Source organism: Hydra viridissima, unplaced genomic scaffold, assembly GCF_058129835.1.
Source record: "Hydra viridissima isolate aposymbiotic clone 2 unplaced genomic scaffold, HvirCarnegie_v1 scaffold_13, whole genome shotgun sequence".
Lineage (NCBI taxonomy): Eukaryota > Metazoa > Cnidaria > Hydrozoa > Anthoathecata > Hydridae > Hydra > Hydra viridissima.
This window is the reverse complement of record NW_028324312.1, coordinates 8,349,546-8,365,892: the sequence shown is the minus strand read 5'-3', so window position 1 is coordinate 8,365,892 and position 16,347 is coordinate 8,349,546. Positions and strand designations below refer to the sequence as shown.

General features: G+C 31.1%; 1 protein-coding gene, 2 long non-coding RNA genes and 1 pseudogene across 3 annotated transcripts in view; 1 reads left to right on the top strand and 3 right to left on the bottom strand.

The window, feature by feature from the left end:
• Positions 1-16,347, top strand: part of LOC149880299 (uncharacterized) — a 158,079-nt gene that overhangs the window by 22,148 nt on the left and 119,584 nt on the right. The gene's annotated exons all lie outside the window — the stretch shown is intronic.
• LOC149880300 (uncharacterized) overlaps positions 1-16,347 on the bottom strand; it is a 193,895-nt gene that overhangs the window by 77,609 nt on the left and 99,939 nt on the right. The window lies entirely within an intron of this gene.
• Positions 864-1,690, bottom strand: LOC149880309 (uncharacterized). Its single transcript, XM_090070665.1, has one exon. It carries the CDS (start codon positions 1,688-1,690, stop codon positions 881-883), a length of 810 nt encoding a protein of 269 aa, XP_089926791.1. The 3' UTR covers positions 864-880.
• LOC149880308 (uncharacterized) lies at positions 9,662-11,599 on the bottom strand (annotated as a pseudogene).

Below are 16,347 nucleotides of genomic sequence, written 5' to 3'. Positions count from 1 at the left end.
ATATTAACATAACTATCGAACGGCTTAGAAATAGAGAGCTTAAATGAGCTAGTATGAAACACCATATACTGTTTAACTTCAACAAAATTGTATTTTTCAGGAATAGGACCATTGGAGTGTAGTCTTTTACAAATAGGAAAATCATTACAATTTGGCTGTGTATAACTATTATTTCTTTCTGTGAGTCTGTTGATAACTTGCTGTAGAGGAAGACGAGATGAACGTACCAATTTCTTTAACTTGTGTAAACTATTTTCAAAAGGAAAACAACTAATTGTGTCCAATGAGCCATACTTTTCAACATCTGAGGCTAAATGAATTAAGGAATGCACATTGTACACAAGAAACTAGCGTCCATATAACAACTCAGAATGTTTAACAAAATATTTTAACAAGCTATCAGCATATGCACAATATTCCCTGCATAAAGTTGGATGACATAGACAAAATGTGGCAACTGAGAGTAACATGAAATGATTATAGACAGCAGGATCAAGAAACTGTTTTAATACAACAGGTCCAGTATAAATAAAAAATTGTCTAAACTCTGTAGCTTTCCATCGCCTAATTTCATCTAAGGAACGAGGCTTTCTCTGAAATTCATTAGGTATACAAATTTGCAAACTAATTAATGCACTTGAAAGCTTTTGAACAGTTGCAACAGGCAATCGACATTTTAAATTACCTGAAAGCCAGGACAAAACCAACCTTCGAACAACACCAAGGCAAATCAGATGCATATAGTCAAGAGGAAATTGACTAACTAAACCTAGGTTAAGTTTTTGCAATGGTGATGGAACATCTCTTATATGATGATCTTCATCTATGTGTTCATTAAATGCAACATCAGTCCTTAATGGAGCATTACTTTCTGGCAATATTATTTTATGATAATCATAAACACCCCGTTGGCTACATCTTTCACATGAATGATATCCACTATGTGTTTTAATACATTTAACAAAGGCTCATCACATAGAACACAAAGTTTTAATACATTTAACAAAGGAGCATCACATAGAACACAATGAATGATAACATTTATATGTTTTTCATTTACATTAAATCCAATGTTTTGAAGTTGTAAAAATTCATTCACAAAATCATTCATGTATTCAACAATATTTTGCGGTTTATGTGGTCCTGCATAAAGTCCAATAATAAATGGTAATTTACATTTTGATTCACATATTATCCCTGATATTGGGCAGAATTGGAAGTTTGAACTTTTGTATATAGATAGTCCATCGATGTGAACTTTTACTTGGTGAAGCGTATGTTGTTCAGTAAGTTTAATATTTCCAGTATTAATCTGATAAAGAATTGAGTTTTTCAAGCCAAAACGATAATATTGGCCCCCACTAGAACACGAAACAATGTTACTAACTGGTTTAGTGTGTAGTAAAGTTCTAGGATCTTTTGGCAAATTGGGATGAAGAGGATACAATATATTTAAAAGACGTTTTAAAGTTAAATTATTAATATTGTTATCTAGTGCCCATTGACCAAGATCCGATGATAGACAATCTTCTCTTGCAAAAAAAAATTCTTTGCTTTCATTATCAGAACTTGAAAGAGAAACTAAGTCTGATTGCGATGAAAAATCGGCAATATCAACATAGTTGTAATCGGTGTTTGTATAACTTTGTAACCCAGTAATGTTTGAGGAAATATTAGGCAGACATATCATTGGTATCCAGATTAGTATCACAGGTATTGATTTGACAACCTGCAACAGTTGTACATTTTGTTATATTTCGTTCACTCAAAATATCATTACTTTGTGAATTATCGAATATATTTGTAAGATGTGTAGCAACCTTTTCAAGAATTCTTCTTCTATTTGTAGAATAAGACTTTCCACTATTAGCCATTTAGTTTATGTAAATAAAATAAAATATTGTTGGAATATACCGTTTTCCGTACTTTTGTTTATAAATTCTGTTTTACTATTGGCGTTAGGCATCGGCCCGATATATTCAATTGATGGCAGTAAAACAGATTCTCTGCCATCAGTCTTGCATATGCCGGGCCAATACAAAATGCCATCACTAAATCGACACGATTTGCCGCCAGTAAACCATGCACTTGGCCGATGCGATATGTTGAGTAAAATTATTTCCGACAGCTTAGCATACATTGGGCCTTTGCCGTATGCCAGCAATAAATCGATAAATGACTGCCGTCAGTAAAACGCACGTTGGGCCAATAACGTAAGTTTTCAAATGTTACGTGGGATGGGTCTCAAAGTTAATGGAAAGTGCTCCCCAGCTAACACAAAACGTTCAAGAAACGTTTGTAGAATGTTAGAAACGGTCGGGGACGTTCTAAGAACGTTTTAAAAACGTTTTTAACGTTCTTCGAACGTACTTGAATGTTTTGTGTTAGCTGGGTCTAATCTGAAGTTGAAAGTTCAAAAATATACGGCATATCCCTAACATTCGCCATTTTCAATAAATTAACTTTATGATTGGTTTTGTTTTCAAAAGCAAAAAATGCTAGCCCGGTGTAATATGAGATTTTTACTCCCGCGTTTTTTTTTTACTGCCCAGTAAAAACCGCGCACATTAAATTTTTACTTCCCAGTGAAAGTCTCATATTAAGTTTTTACTCCGATTATGAGATTTATACTCCCACAAATTACTTTGCAGCAAAATATCTTTTGCGACTTAGTTGTATTTTGAATATATTTTTTAACGTTTTCAACACTGCAGTTTGAAGAAGGAGTTAATCTGCTTTATTATATATATTTGTATATAATAGTTCTACAAAGCTTCAAACAAAGAGTTAAGTGTAAGCGTCATACGGGACATTTTCTCAATAAATAATTCAAAGCATTTTGACAATTCATTTCCACAACACAATTTTGATGACGCAACATAATTTTTAAATTGTGTTTATATTAAGGTGGTCCTATACTAATAAAACCAAAATTTTAAAAATACACTCATATTTTATGATTTTCATATAAGAAATAGTGTTTTATATTAAAAGCACAGTAAAGGAAAAAAAAATAAAAAAATTTTTTTTTTGGTCAAAATTTTGGGTCCATGAACCCTAAAAATGGACTAAGCGCTGCGATAAACAGCCTGTAAACTAATAATGGTATGATCATGAAATTTTCACAGCTTTTTAATATCAGATGATTACACTCACCCTGCCAAAATCAAATAATTTAACAAACTATTGAAGCTTTTGTAAGAAAACAGGCTTAAGGCCTAAAAAAAAGCCCTGAAAAGGCTTAGAACCTAGACCTTATTTTTAGAATCAGTTAACTAACATGAATTCTTTTGGTAAGGTGAATGTGCATATATATATAATAAACAACTCCTGAAAATTTCAACACAATCAGACAAACCAATCTCAAGATATTTATCGCAGCGTGCTTAAAACTCACATATTGAGAAAAACAATTATAAAGATTTTTAATGAAAAAAAAATTTTTCAATATATAAAAAGGTCAAAAAATTATTGAAAAACAAAACGACTTGAGCATTATTGAAAACACAGAAAGAAAAAAAAAAGTGAAAACTCTGATATTTGAAAAACAGTTAATCAAAATAGAATTATTCAATGAAAAAAAGCTTAAATATAAAAAGATAATATACAATAACTACGTTACAAAGTACAATAACTGCCTTAACATAAATTTAATTTTAAAAATAACAAAAAACTAATATCTAAAAAACTCCTGCTTCATAAGATACACCTTCACTTTCATTTACTTTATCTGTAAAACCTTTTCGTTGGGCACAAAGCAGCTTTCTTCTTTGTTTTATTGAGTCAAGCGACTTCTTTTCCATCATCTTTATTCTTTCTTGGTCTATTTTGGTACAGTACTGAGTAGCAAATGTACCTGGTGTAACATTTAAATTTTCAAATATGTTCAATATACCAGAAATACCATCATTAAATGAAATTACTGCTGATGCAACACTTATTTCTAAAGTGGTACGGCAAACAAAAATCTCTTTAGGACAACGCTTCCAAATGATAGCATTAATAGATTCATTTGAGTTTTGAGTTTTGCCATGTAAACACCTACTAAGAAGCTTATCATCACTAAGGTCAAGAAAAATGGGTTTAATTTTATCCCTAATAATAATTGGTATTCTAGGTTTTTCCTTGTAAGTTTTTGTGTTATTAATTTTATCACACTGATATTTACACCAAGAGTCATTAGTTTGAGGACACATATAGTGTCGTAATTCCAAACTCAAAGCATCTGAGCAGTGAAACAAAACAGCACCAATTGCTTTTTTTATTTGGTAAACTGTTGAACCAGTACTTTTACGCACTGCAATACCATAATAATTTTGAAGTTTATTAATCAACTTATCAGTTAATCGACCTTTACCTCCTAATGATTTGCCATCTGCCAACTTGGTTTTGTCGGTGGATTTGAATTTACGTAGTCTATTACCAACTCGTTTTTGCACATGTCCTACACATTCTAATTTTTCAACAATCAAACCTGGGTAGGGATCACTTTTTAAAACCTCAGCATATGCTATGGAATCCCCATCTCCAATGTAATGAGTATATCGAAGTCCCCTTTTGTCTATAGATTTCATAAAACAATCTACAATTCCGGAAACTTCCATAGATCCAGCAGATCCTTCGTGATTAATTAAACAATCATGAGTTTCCAAAAAAATTTTCATAAAGTTCTGGATCGCTATCTTTTCTTGATTCCCATGATGTACAGGCATTGCATATTTTTGAAAGAACTCGATAGTTAACACATTTCCCTGAGTCACTAGCAATAACAGTAACAACACCATTAAGTGAGGAATGACCCCTTTTTTGCCAAGTTCCATCACAGGAAACAACCACTGAAAATCGCCACTGAAAATCCTTTTTTCTTTCTTCCAATTATATATAAATATTAAATCAATGAAAAGAAACTGACCTTTTTTTTGATAGAAAATTCCAAATTAATGTGTGCATTAAGGGGTGAAATTTAAAACAATTTTTATGGCGCAGACCTGTGTTATTAATGAGTGTCTGATTATAAACTACGGACTGTAGAACCCGATTTTACTCTTTTGGGTGCTACAATTATTGTATTTGCTAATGTGTTTTTAAAGTATAAGTGGCTTTAAAAATAGCCATTTTATTTATCTACGACAGAGAGAATACAGACGAGACACAAAAAATTGAAACGTCGAAAATATTGGAACTCTTAAATCTTTGACGCCAGATAAATTCACGAAGATCCGATGTAATCAAGTCTTCATACAAACCTAACTGCTGACGCATTGAAAGGTTTTCAACGCTTTGTGCATGAACAATTCTATCAAGGGGATTAACAAAATTGCGTTAATGCACGACAAACTGAATGAGAATAATAACCATCTTTCGAGGTTATCTAAACCAGCATAAGAAGCCTTACCATTGGAAAAGAAATGACTTCCTCGCTAAATAAACTTTTCTGTAAGGTTTTTGAGAGTTAGTGCATTCCGATCTGGAACTTTAACTAATAAACACATCCGTGACTCTCGATTCTTAAATACCCAATGACCTGGGCGCCACTGCTCACAATGATTTTACGATGAAAGAAGTTAAATTCGTCGATATCGATTTTAGCTGGTGTTCCGTTAGCGTTAATAGCGCCTATAATTGTTGGTTTGTTTCCTGGTAGGCTATGCAGACATCTTGGCAAAAGTTTCCCCAATCCGCTAATATATGGCTTGCGTCATTCATGCAGGCTTCATGATTGGATATCATTATGTGACATTTCGACTCCAACCATAAATATAATAAGTTAACTTTTGAAGTGTCAACCTACTTTGACTGAAAGAAGATCCCTTTCTTTCACTTCACCGCTGTTTGCAACTTTTACAATACCACCGGTAAACATCTGTTGCATTTTGATATGGGTTTAAACTAAACTGACGTTGGCACGTATCACATAACATACATTTTTTTTTTTTATCAGTCTACGCCTCGCTAGCCACTGTAAAGCAGATTATGGCTGTTTTATATACTAACTGCAAAGCAGATAAAGTCTGTTTTATAAAAGTATCCAAGCTCCATTAAACACCAATATTCTTGCAACACATGTGGTTCTGCCAGGATTTTATCAACAGCAACAATAGTTGTTAAAGCACATGGTCTCCCTCGACCAACACGTTGCTTAGTCATCTTAAAAAGGATTTACCAAGAGTCCATGTGAAGTAAGAAAAACTTTTTACCTAATATAAACGAATTATTTCTTGCAAAATTTACTAACAGCATTAATTTTTGTTTATATAATTATAATAAATTATAAATGAAAAAAAACATAAAAATTTTACAATGACTATTTCCTTTACTTATCTTTGCTATGAAGCTTTTCTTTTCTTTCCATTTCTATTTATACATTTCGAATGTTTCTATACTTCGAATTTAGTTTCGTTTTATGTTTAGTAACATCCCAAAATATTGTAGTTAATTATATAATTTCTAAGCAGATAACAAACAACAGCATTTTAAAAATATAGGTCCATACTTACTAAAGTTACTTTTAAAAAATATATACTTACAGTTAAGATCTATCTATGCGAACTTAAAATCTAGCTTAAATCTTTCTAAAAAGTTTCTGTGTTTATTACTAATGGGTTTCTGATCGATTTTAATAACTGTTGCTTAAATTTTATATTGAAAATATATAAATGGTTTAAAGTTTTTACAAACTAAATTGCGTATGGTTCAGAAATGGCGGACCTGCGGAAAGACAATCATAAGTGGTCCGCAGATTGTTTATAAAGTTTTATTACGTTAGGGTCGGGGTTAAGGTTAGATTCAGGACTAAGGTTAGATTCAGGGCTAGGGTAAAACCACTTAAACATGTATGAATGGTGATTCTGCATGGTCCGCCTTTTAGTCAAACTTCATCAAAGTCAAGTGCCATGTTTTTATACACGCACTGTGACTAAGTGATTAAAGTGACATTGATAACAAAAACTCTGAAAACCGAAGAGATGTTAAATTTAAAGTCTATTATTAAAAGAAGCTGATAAAAATTATAAAGCAATCCATCTAACTAGATAACGAACGCAACTGACAAAAACACTCATTCAAGTAGAAAACTATTGAATCTACATAACATACTGAAATTCATTTGCAAATCACTTTCTTCGTTAAATTAACCGAAAAATTTATCACATTTCCACTTTTTCCTTTCAGCTATTAAAACTTTTTTCTAAAAATTTTCATTTGTTTTATGGGTCTGAGAGAGTAGATCCTTTTTAGCTAGAAATGCTTAATGGTATTTTTTAAACGTCAGAAGAAGAAAAAAAGTTGGATTCGTCAATTATTTTAAAGTTTTGGCGAGAAAATTAGTCAAAGAAGTTTCTCTTGAAAGTAAAGCAATTGCATTTTCAACGCATTGATTATATCAAAATTTCCATAACAATTGTAAAATGATAGTTCTACCTTATATAAACATACGCAATTTAAGGTTTAAAAAAAAAAAGCACGATTCGTAAATGTTTATTAGCAGATATTGTGTTATAAAAGGTTTCATCGACCTATCCTGCATATTTTTTAAGTGCGAAAACTTTTTAATCAGCAAACCCTAAAGCATAATTTCTAAAATAAGTTGTACCAGTTAAACATTGAAATATTGTGCAAAAGGATTTTTAAATCTAATGAATATCAAATTACAGCTGAAGATTGTGAGGGTGCATCGTTTTAAATATGAGCTATTGCTTGACACGCTTACTGTTTTTTGGGACTTACTGGATCATTTTTCATCAAAATAATGACAAACTAGGTAATTATGAGCACTTTTTTTCTAGATTACTCTTTAGAATACTTCCCAGCAGGCACAATGACGTTGAAATAACGTTGAAACAACGTCGCAAATCGACCATATGCATCGTTGAAACAACGTTGAAATTTGGTGGAATGGGAAACAAAATCCGACGTTGAAAACCACGACCTTGAAACAACGTCGATGAATACGTTGTTTCAACGTTGTTCTGACATGAATGCCTTCAAACTTCTCTTTACTCTTACTGCCAGCCATATTAAACTTTGATTGTAAACCATTACTCATCAACCTACATGATACGTTATTATTATTATACATTAAATATTGATACAGTATCAGGGTTTTAGCTAGGCCAATGGCACCGAATATACCGGGAAATTCCCAATGGATTTGAAATTCCCTAAATTTAATGAACTTTTTTTTGCAGTAAAAGTTCATTTTCAATAAAAATTCCCAAAATTCAATGCTAAACAACTTCAAAACAAACTATAATAAAAAAATTTTAAAGATTTTTTGAAGCTTTGAAAAAAAAAAATTTGAATTTCTTAATGGTAAAATAAAATTACTTCCTTTACCAACTAACGTTTCCCTCACATTTTTTGTATTTTTCTTAATGGTATCACCTCCAATTTTAGAAAGTTTGTTAACCTAGAGGTTTAAGAAAATATTTCACATTTATTTCATCAATTTATAAAGTCCACTTATAAAAAGTTACAAGTAGATTAACAAAATGTTAAAAAACAAATAAAACAAACTGCAATAAATGATGGTTAGAAGAAACCTACCACTTCAAATTTAACCTGGAATCGCTTAAACTACAATCACAATCACTAAATGACTATCAAATTCATGCATGGAATTTCTGGACTATTTGTCGTGATATTATTAGCATTACTGGAGACAGTTTTCACTAACATCTCTTTCATTTCTGCAAGAGCACATATAACTTTCTTCTGTAATTCTAATTATAAAGATACAAAAAATAGCTTAAGCAACCAAATAGCAATGAATTTCTAAAATCATTGAAACACACAATCAAAAAAAGTGAATGCATGCCAAAATAAATATCAAATATTTTACATACTTTCCTCAGTAAGTGGAAATTTTCCACTCAATGATGCATCTTTTCTAGTTGCTTTTTTTTATAAGGCAATTTAATATGGGTGTCTCCGGCAAAAGAAGTTCTTTTCTCTTCTGCGGAAAAGCACACGAACCACCTTGGCTTTGCACTATATTGAAATCATCTTTTTTCTCATAAAAACCCTGCCATTGTTGATCTAAATGTTTTTTAGATAATAAAGTATTTCTATCATGTTAACCTATTATGTTAAAAAAATATCAATGTACTAATAAAATTGCATTTTTAAATAAAAAATGACGCCAAGTCAACAACAAATTTAACAAGCAATAAAATCACAAAAGTATCTAAAAGAACGCACTGGTTCTAAAACAGCATGCATACAGGCAATCAATACCTTGAGCCACAGCATGCGGAGTATGCATAAGAGTTGTTATGTTTTTCTTTTTTGCTTGATGTACAGGAAGACACTTGCTTACTATTCTGTTTGTTATTTTTAGTTGGAGTTTGCTTTCTTTTCAATGAGAATGGAAGTGGTTCCTCTAATAGATAAAAATAAAACTGTTAAAACTTGGATTTAATATTCTTTTTTAACTTTATTATATTGAATACATTTAAACAAGTCAATAAATATAGCAAACATCTTTTATCAACTTAAGAAAATATTTACCATATTCTGAATCCGATTCTACCTGAGTATCACTGGTAGTTGCAAATTCAAAGTTATCACAAAATTTCTTATGCATTTCTATCATTACCAATGCATTATATCGAGTTATATATATATAAAATAAAAACGGAGCAAAATTTGATACGTTAATTTTCTACCAAACAATATCATGGAATAAAAGAGCAAGCACAAATCCATTTTTATATGACATGCATACGACTTTCCTGGAAAAATCTGCTTTATTTATTATACATTTGTCAGACAAGTAGTTTTTTTTAACGCGAACAATATTCAAACTCTTGGAATCACACGGATTGGTAAAAAGGCTTGATAATTCATTATTTCTCAAAACATCAAAACATTACAATCACAATAACCGTTTTCATACAAAGATTTGACACGACAAAACTTTCCATTACTTAGTAAAAACCAACAATCTTTATCTCGATCAGAGCAAACAGTCCTCATAGACTTGATCGAATATACTGAACCACAATTTTCCAGCTCTTCACTGTGTTTTACAATTTGGGCTAACGGATTATGAGCATTTTTAACAAATCTTTTGATCACTTGCATGTAGTTTTCAAATTGAAATGCTGAAATATCATCAAGAGAACAATCAAAATTTTCTGCATCGTCAACAATGTGAAGCAAGTTGTGCACGTTGTAAGTGGAGAAAGTAGGTCCAAAGTAATGAATAGCAGAAGAAACATAATCAAAAAGAAGTTTTCGTGCATAGTCAAGCATTTGAGGAGTTCTGTTGCTTGCATTTGAATCTAGTAAGATATTAAATGCAACTGATAATTTAAGGAAGTGTGTATAAACACCCTCATTAACAATATTTTTCAACAAAACACAACCAGTATACAGTAGAAACTGTCGACATTCAGTGGCTTTCCATCTTTCCCATTCAATCATCGTTCTTGGCTGTCTTGAAAAATCTGAAGGCATTTTCCCATTTAAAATTGACAAACGATTTACGATTTCACTTATTTGCAAACGTGAAAGTCTACAAGCACGAGGCCCATCCCCAATTAAAAACTTAAACATCCTTTTTATTACTCCAAGGCAGACAAGATGCATGTTGTCTAAAGAAAAACTCTTCACACAATATGTTATAATCTAATAACGGTGTTCGTTTCAACTGATGCTTTTCATATAACATTTCAGCAAAGTCAACATCTGTTTGCAGAGGACACTCCACAACATGAAAGACTACCCATACATCTAATGAGCCTTTTATTTTACAACGCTCACAGCTAAAATAACCTGTGTGTGATTTAATACATTTTACAAATGCCCTAGCAGGAGCATCACAAATAAATAGCTTAATGGATAATGTATAAGTTATACCATTAAAGATCAAACCATTAGCGTGTAGGTCTTTATATTCAATTAAAAAGTCATTCAAAAAATCTTCTACTGAATTTGGTTTTGACTGTCCGCAAAATAGAGAAACAATAACAACTTCTGACTTCCTAAAACTGCAAAAAATAGGCATTATTATTGTATCTGTAGATTTAAAGAGTGGTAAACCATCGATATTAAGTAGAAGCTAAATCATATTAGAATCATGAGTATTTTTCTGAAGTTTTCGCTTAATACCACATTCAATTCCTAAATAAACATAACTTCCCCCACACTTAGAGTAACAATTAACTGATCGAGGAGTTTGCATTAGTGTGCGTGCATCAAGAGGAAGATCATTATGTCCATTACCTTTTAATATCAAAAGAAGTTCATTAACACAATCCCTTGAACATCTGTTACGTGATGCCCAGGAAGCAAGCACTGAGCTTAAATTGTTAGTAATGTTGAGTTCAACATTAGCATCTTCATCCTGTCATATAAAACTGCTCAAACTAGAACTTAAACTGTTGGTAATGTTGAGTTCAACATTATCATCTGCATCCTGTAATATAGAGTCTGAATTAAATTCATAATCTATTATTGGAGTAGCTTCACAGTTGCTGCTGCTACTTCAAACATCTTTATTTAATGAAACTGAGCAATCAATATCAATATTGTCACTATTTAGAAGATTGTTAACCAAAATATTATTCCATCTCCATCACTTTAACCGAGTAGCCATCTTCTCAAACAACGTAAGTAGTAAAATGAAAATATCAATAAAAAATCCTAATATTTTGGGGAACAATAACAATAAAAATTCCAATATCGCAAAAACGTGGATAAAAGATTTTTCTGGGGAACGCTCTATATATATATATATATATATATATATATATATATATATATATATATATATATATATATATATATATATATATATATATATATATATATATATATATATTTAAATTTACAACAACAATTATAAATGTATTCTATGTTCTTAAAAAAACGGAGCAATAATAACTTATTAAAAATCATTTACTAATTTCCATTTTTAACACAAAGTTTCATCAGTAAAGATTTATGAAGAGTCTTTATAGACGAAACTTTGTGTAAAAATTTAAAATTAATAAGTGATTTTGAATAATTTATATATATATACAGTGTTTTTCATAAATTTAGACGCACTCTTTTTTTACATGTATGTAAGAAAATACTTAAAATAAAAATAAAATATAAGTGCTACCGCTATGTTTGATATATAATTCAATAGAGGAAGTGAAACTCTATTATAAAGTACCTTAATTTTTTTTACAGGATGTTCATTACTTATTTTATACCAGATAATACAAAAAAGTTAATTGATAAGCTTGATTTTATTTTATTCATAAATTTAGACGCACAATCAAAAAAGTCTTATATCTTGTTAATTGATAGTTAATTAGTAGTTTTTTTCCATTTTTCTTATTAATAGGCCTAAATTAATTGATTTTGTCAAAAAATCTTATGTAAATATGACTTAGCTGGAATTAGCTAATCATTATTTAATAATAAACTAAAGTTAAGTTAGTTTTGCACTAAAAAGACGAGAAAAATGGGCAAAAGACGTATTACTCAAGGTGAAAGATGGCAAATTATTGCTCACATCAAAAAAGGAACCAAAAGTAATAGAGAAATCGCCAGGGTAATTAGAGTTTCTGAGAAATGCGTTCGGACAACGATGCAAAACTTTCTTCACACTGGTGGTGCCAGCGAGAAAACGAGGCCAGGTAGACCCTTGTCAACCATCAGAAAGGACGGTAGCGACCTTTTTAGAGCTGTAAGAGCTACTCCAAGAATTAACTACAAAGAATTGACCACAGAATTCAATACAACGCGAAATACATCTATTTCTCAAAGACTGTCCGCCGAATACTTATCAAATACAAGATTGGAGTCTACTCTGCTTTGAAGAAACCGCTCCTGCGTCCATATGATAAACAAAGGAGACTAAAATGGTGTCGTGAAAGAAGGTATTAGACAATAGAACAATGGAAAAACATTATGTGGAGTGATAAGAGTAACTTTGAGCTTATCAATTGCAAATCTAACATAACGATCAAAAGAATGGCTCACGAAAAGTATTACGCCAGGTACATTAGACCGACTGTACAAAGTTGAGGAGGCTTGATAGGAAACTGGTTATGCTTCAACTACAAAGGTGTTGGTATGTGCCAAATATACACCGGAAGAATCAATTCCAGAATATACGTAAAAGTACTGGAAAACAACCTTATTCCATCAATTGACCTGCTTATGCTCAATAATAAACCATGGAAACTTCAACAAGATGGCGCTAATGCACATACTGCATACTATACAAAGGACTGGTTCAACGATAGTAATATCAAGACAATACCGTGGCTTCCATACTCACCTGATTTTAACCCGATTGAAAATATTAGGGCTTGGGTTGACCGTGAATTGGCAAAGGTTCAAATTTCCTCACTTGGCCAGCTGAAGGACGTCCTTAAGGAGAACTGGTATAGGGTCCCAGTAGCGATGTGCAAAAATCTTGTTCAGTCTATGCCTAGAAGAGTTCTTAGTTGCATTAAAGCAAAAGGCGGATACACAAAATATTGATTGGTTCATAAACTACGCCTCCTAATGTATCGTGCGTCTAAATTTATGAATAATTTTTTTTAATACCATGTAGTTGTACCTAATTATTACGTAGTATTTAAATTTTTTTGTAAATTTTGTAAAATTTTGTATTCTGCATGTATTTATTTAATAAATAGAAAAAAAACTAAACCGAAATCTTTTTTCGTTATTGTTTTATCATTAAAAAACTAAAACATTTTATTCTCAAATATGAGTGCGTCTAAATTTATGAAAACCATTGTGTATATATATATATATATATATATATATATATATATATATATATATATATATATATATATATATATATATATATACATATATATATATACATATATACATATATACATATATACATATATACATATATACATATATGTATAAATAAATATAATTATATAGTAAATACATATTTTTTATAATTGTATCATATAATACAATTAGTATAGTCAAATATACCAACATACATAGTATTAAATGAAAAAAATTTATTTAAGTACACTAAATAAATTTTTTAATACATGTACCTAGTTCAATCAAACGCAGTCAAATCTGGTGAACGAGGTGGCCAAGGGAAATCTGATTTTTGATTTCTGACGTTCGCCAAAAATTTCACGCAGCAGGTCCATAGCTTGTGTAGCAGAATGCGGAAATGCTCCATCTTGCTGAAACCACAAATTAGGATTTTGCTCCGTCATTGGCCGCAAAAAGTTTTCAATTATTGTTCTGTAAGAAGCTCCTGAAATCGATTTCGGCGTTCCGTCCTCATTTTCGAAGAAATATGGGCCGATAACTCTAGTGGCCATAACACCGCACCAAACAGTTTGTTAACATTTAAATGAAAATGCGCTTCATCCGACATCAAAACATTTAAAAAATCAATTTCTGTGGCTAATTGTGTAAAACAAATAGCGTATTGTAGTCGTAGTTGGTGATCTTGCGGCAGTAGTATTTGCACAATTTGATTTTCGTATGAGTACATCTTAAAATCCAACTTTAAAAATCTACGCAATGTCGCTCTGGAAATGCCGAATTAGCTGGAACGACGGTGAGTTGAGACATGGATCATCTGCAACACTCTGCCGCACAGTTTCCACGTTATCTTTAGTGCGAATGTTTCGATGGACACCTCGTCCAGGACGGTCGGCCACTGAACCCAGATCCTCAAAACGACCAACCTAACTCCTAATCATGAAGGCTGTGGGAGCTGTTCTGGAATTAAAAAGTTGCCGATATTTTCGCTGCGTCAAAGCAATTGATTATTCAACGTTAACGTAAGGGTTTCTAATCCCTTACAAGGCGTTAGAAAAGCAGTTTCGGGGATACTCAAACTAAAAATGCAATAAATGTTTTTAAAGACTTTATTTAAAGATGTATTATGTATTCTTTTGTATGTTATATAGCATACATAATAAATTTACAAAAAAACTCGAATTTATTAATTCCTCAACCATCACTTGCTTCCTCTATTAATTTTTTTTGCTTCCATTTACAAATGGTGAGAACTTTAAGATGCTTCCTATTTGATCTTTTATTTGTGCTTCCGTCGAAGACTCGTGCATTAGCAAGATGACTTCTAAAATACAACATGGGATACTGTTAATGGGATGTTAACAAAACTGTTAAAAATACATTTTTCTTTTAACTGACTAGTTGTTTGATTTTCTCTTAACACTAACTTTCAAGATTCAATACTAAGATATATCTAAGTATACTAAACATATCTAAGGAAGAAAAGATAGGTAGAACAATATTGATATATTATTAACGTACCAGTTATTGCTTTACACAACTTTTTATCTTCGAATGATACCTTCTTTATATCACCACGATGTTTACCTTTCATATTTAACTTAGCCATAACTTCATGCTCCATAGTTCTATAAAAACTTAACAACAAATAATAAATTAAAAATAACAAGAAATTATTCTGCAATTCCAGCAAACTTATTAAAATAATTTTAAACACACATTAGAGTAATATATTAAAAAAAGAATCTTTCGAAATAATACTTTGTGAATTATCATTCATAAAGTATAGTTTCGAAAGGTTCTTTTTTTTATAAATGTTTTTTATTCAAAGTTTCATCGAATTGAAGCTGAAACCTGTATGGTAGAACTTAAATGAATGGGATAAATTAAATGTTGATAATTTATATATTAAAAATTGTTTGCTTACCATTAACTCTCGCAATACAATGTACTTCTCCATTAAAACGAAAAAATTGGTTTCGCCAAGATGAATGTGCTATTAATGGGTAGGTACAATCGGCAGAGCAGAGCAGATTGGCAGAGCAGATCATTTACATGGTACAAATGGCAGAGCAGATTATCAAATCTTCCGGGTAGATAAAATCGGCAGATGCGAACAAATAATTTAAATGGTACAAACGGAAGAGCAGATTATCTAATCTGCTATATTCTATGTGAAATATATGTGATCTGCCAAAGAGTAGTTTCTATATTTGATTTACATGTGATCTGCCGAACTCTATTTTATATAGATGTGATCTGCAAAATAATAATCTGCCAAATTCTATGTGATATATATGTGATCTGCCGAACTCTATGTAATATATATGTCAAATATATGTGATCTGCCAAACTCTATATAATATATATGTGATGTGCCAAATTCTATGTGATATATATGTGATCAGAGGATCCGGAGTCGAGAAAAATCGAGAAAAAACTCCGTCGGAGTCGAGAAAAAATCGGAGCTTCGATAAAACTTTTTTATAAATTAAAAAATTAAACTATCTAGTTGATAATTAAACATTGTTCTTATATTTGATTTTTTTACTTTTATATATTTCGATTTATAATTTATAATAAATTTTT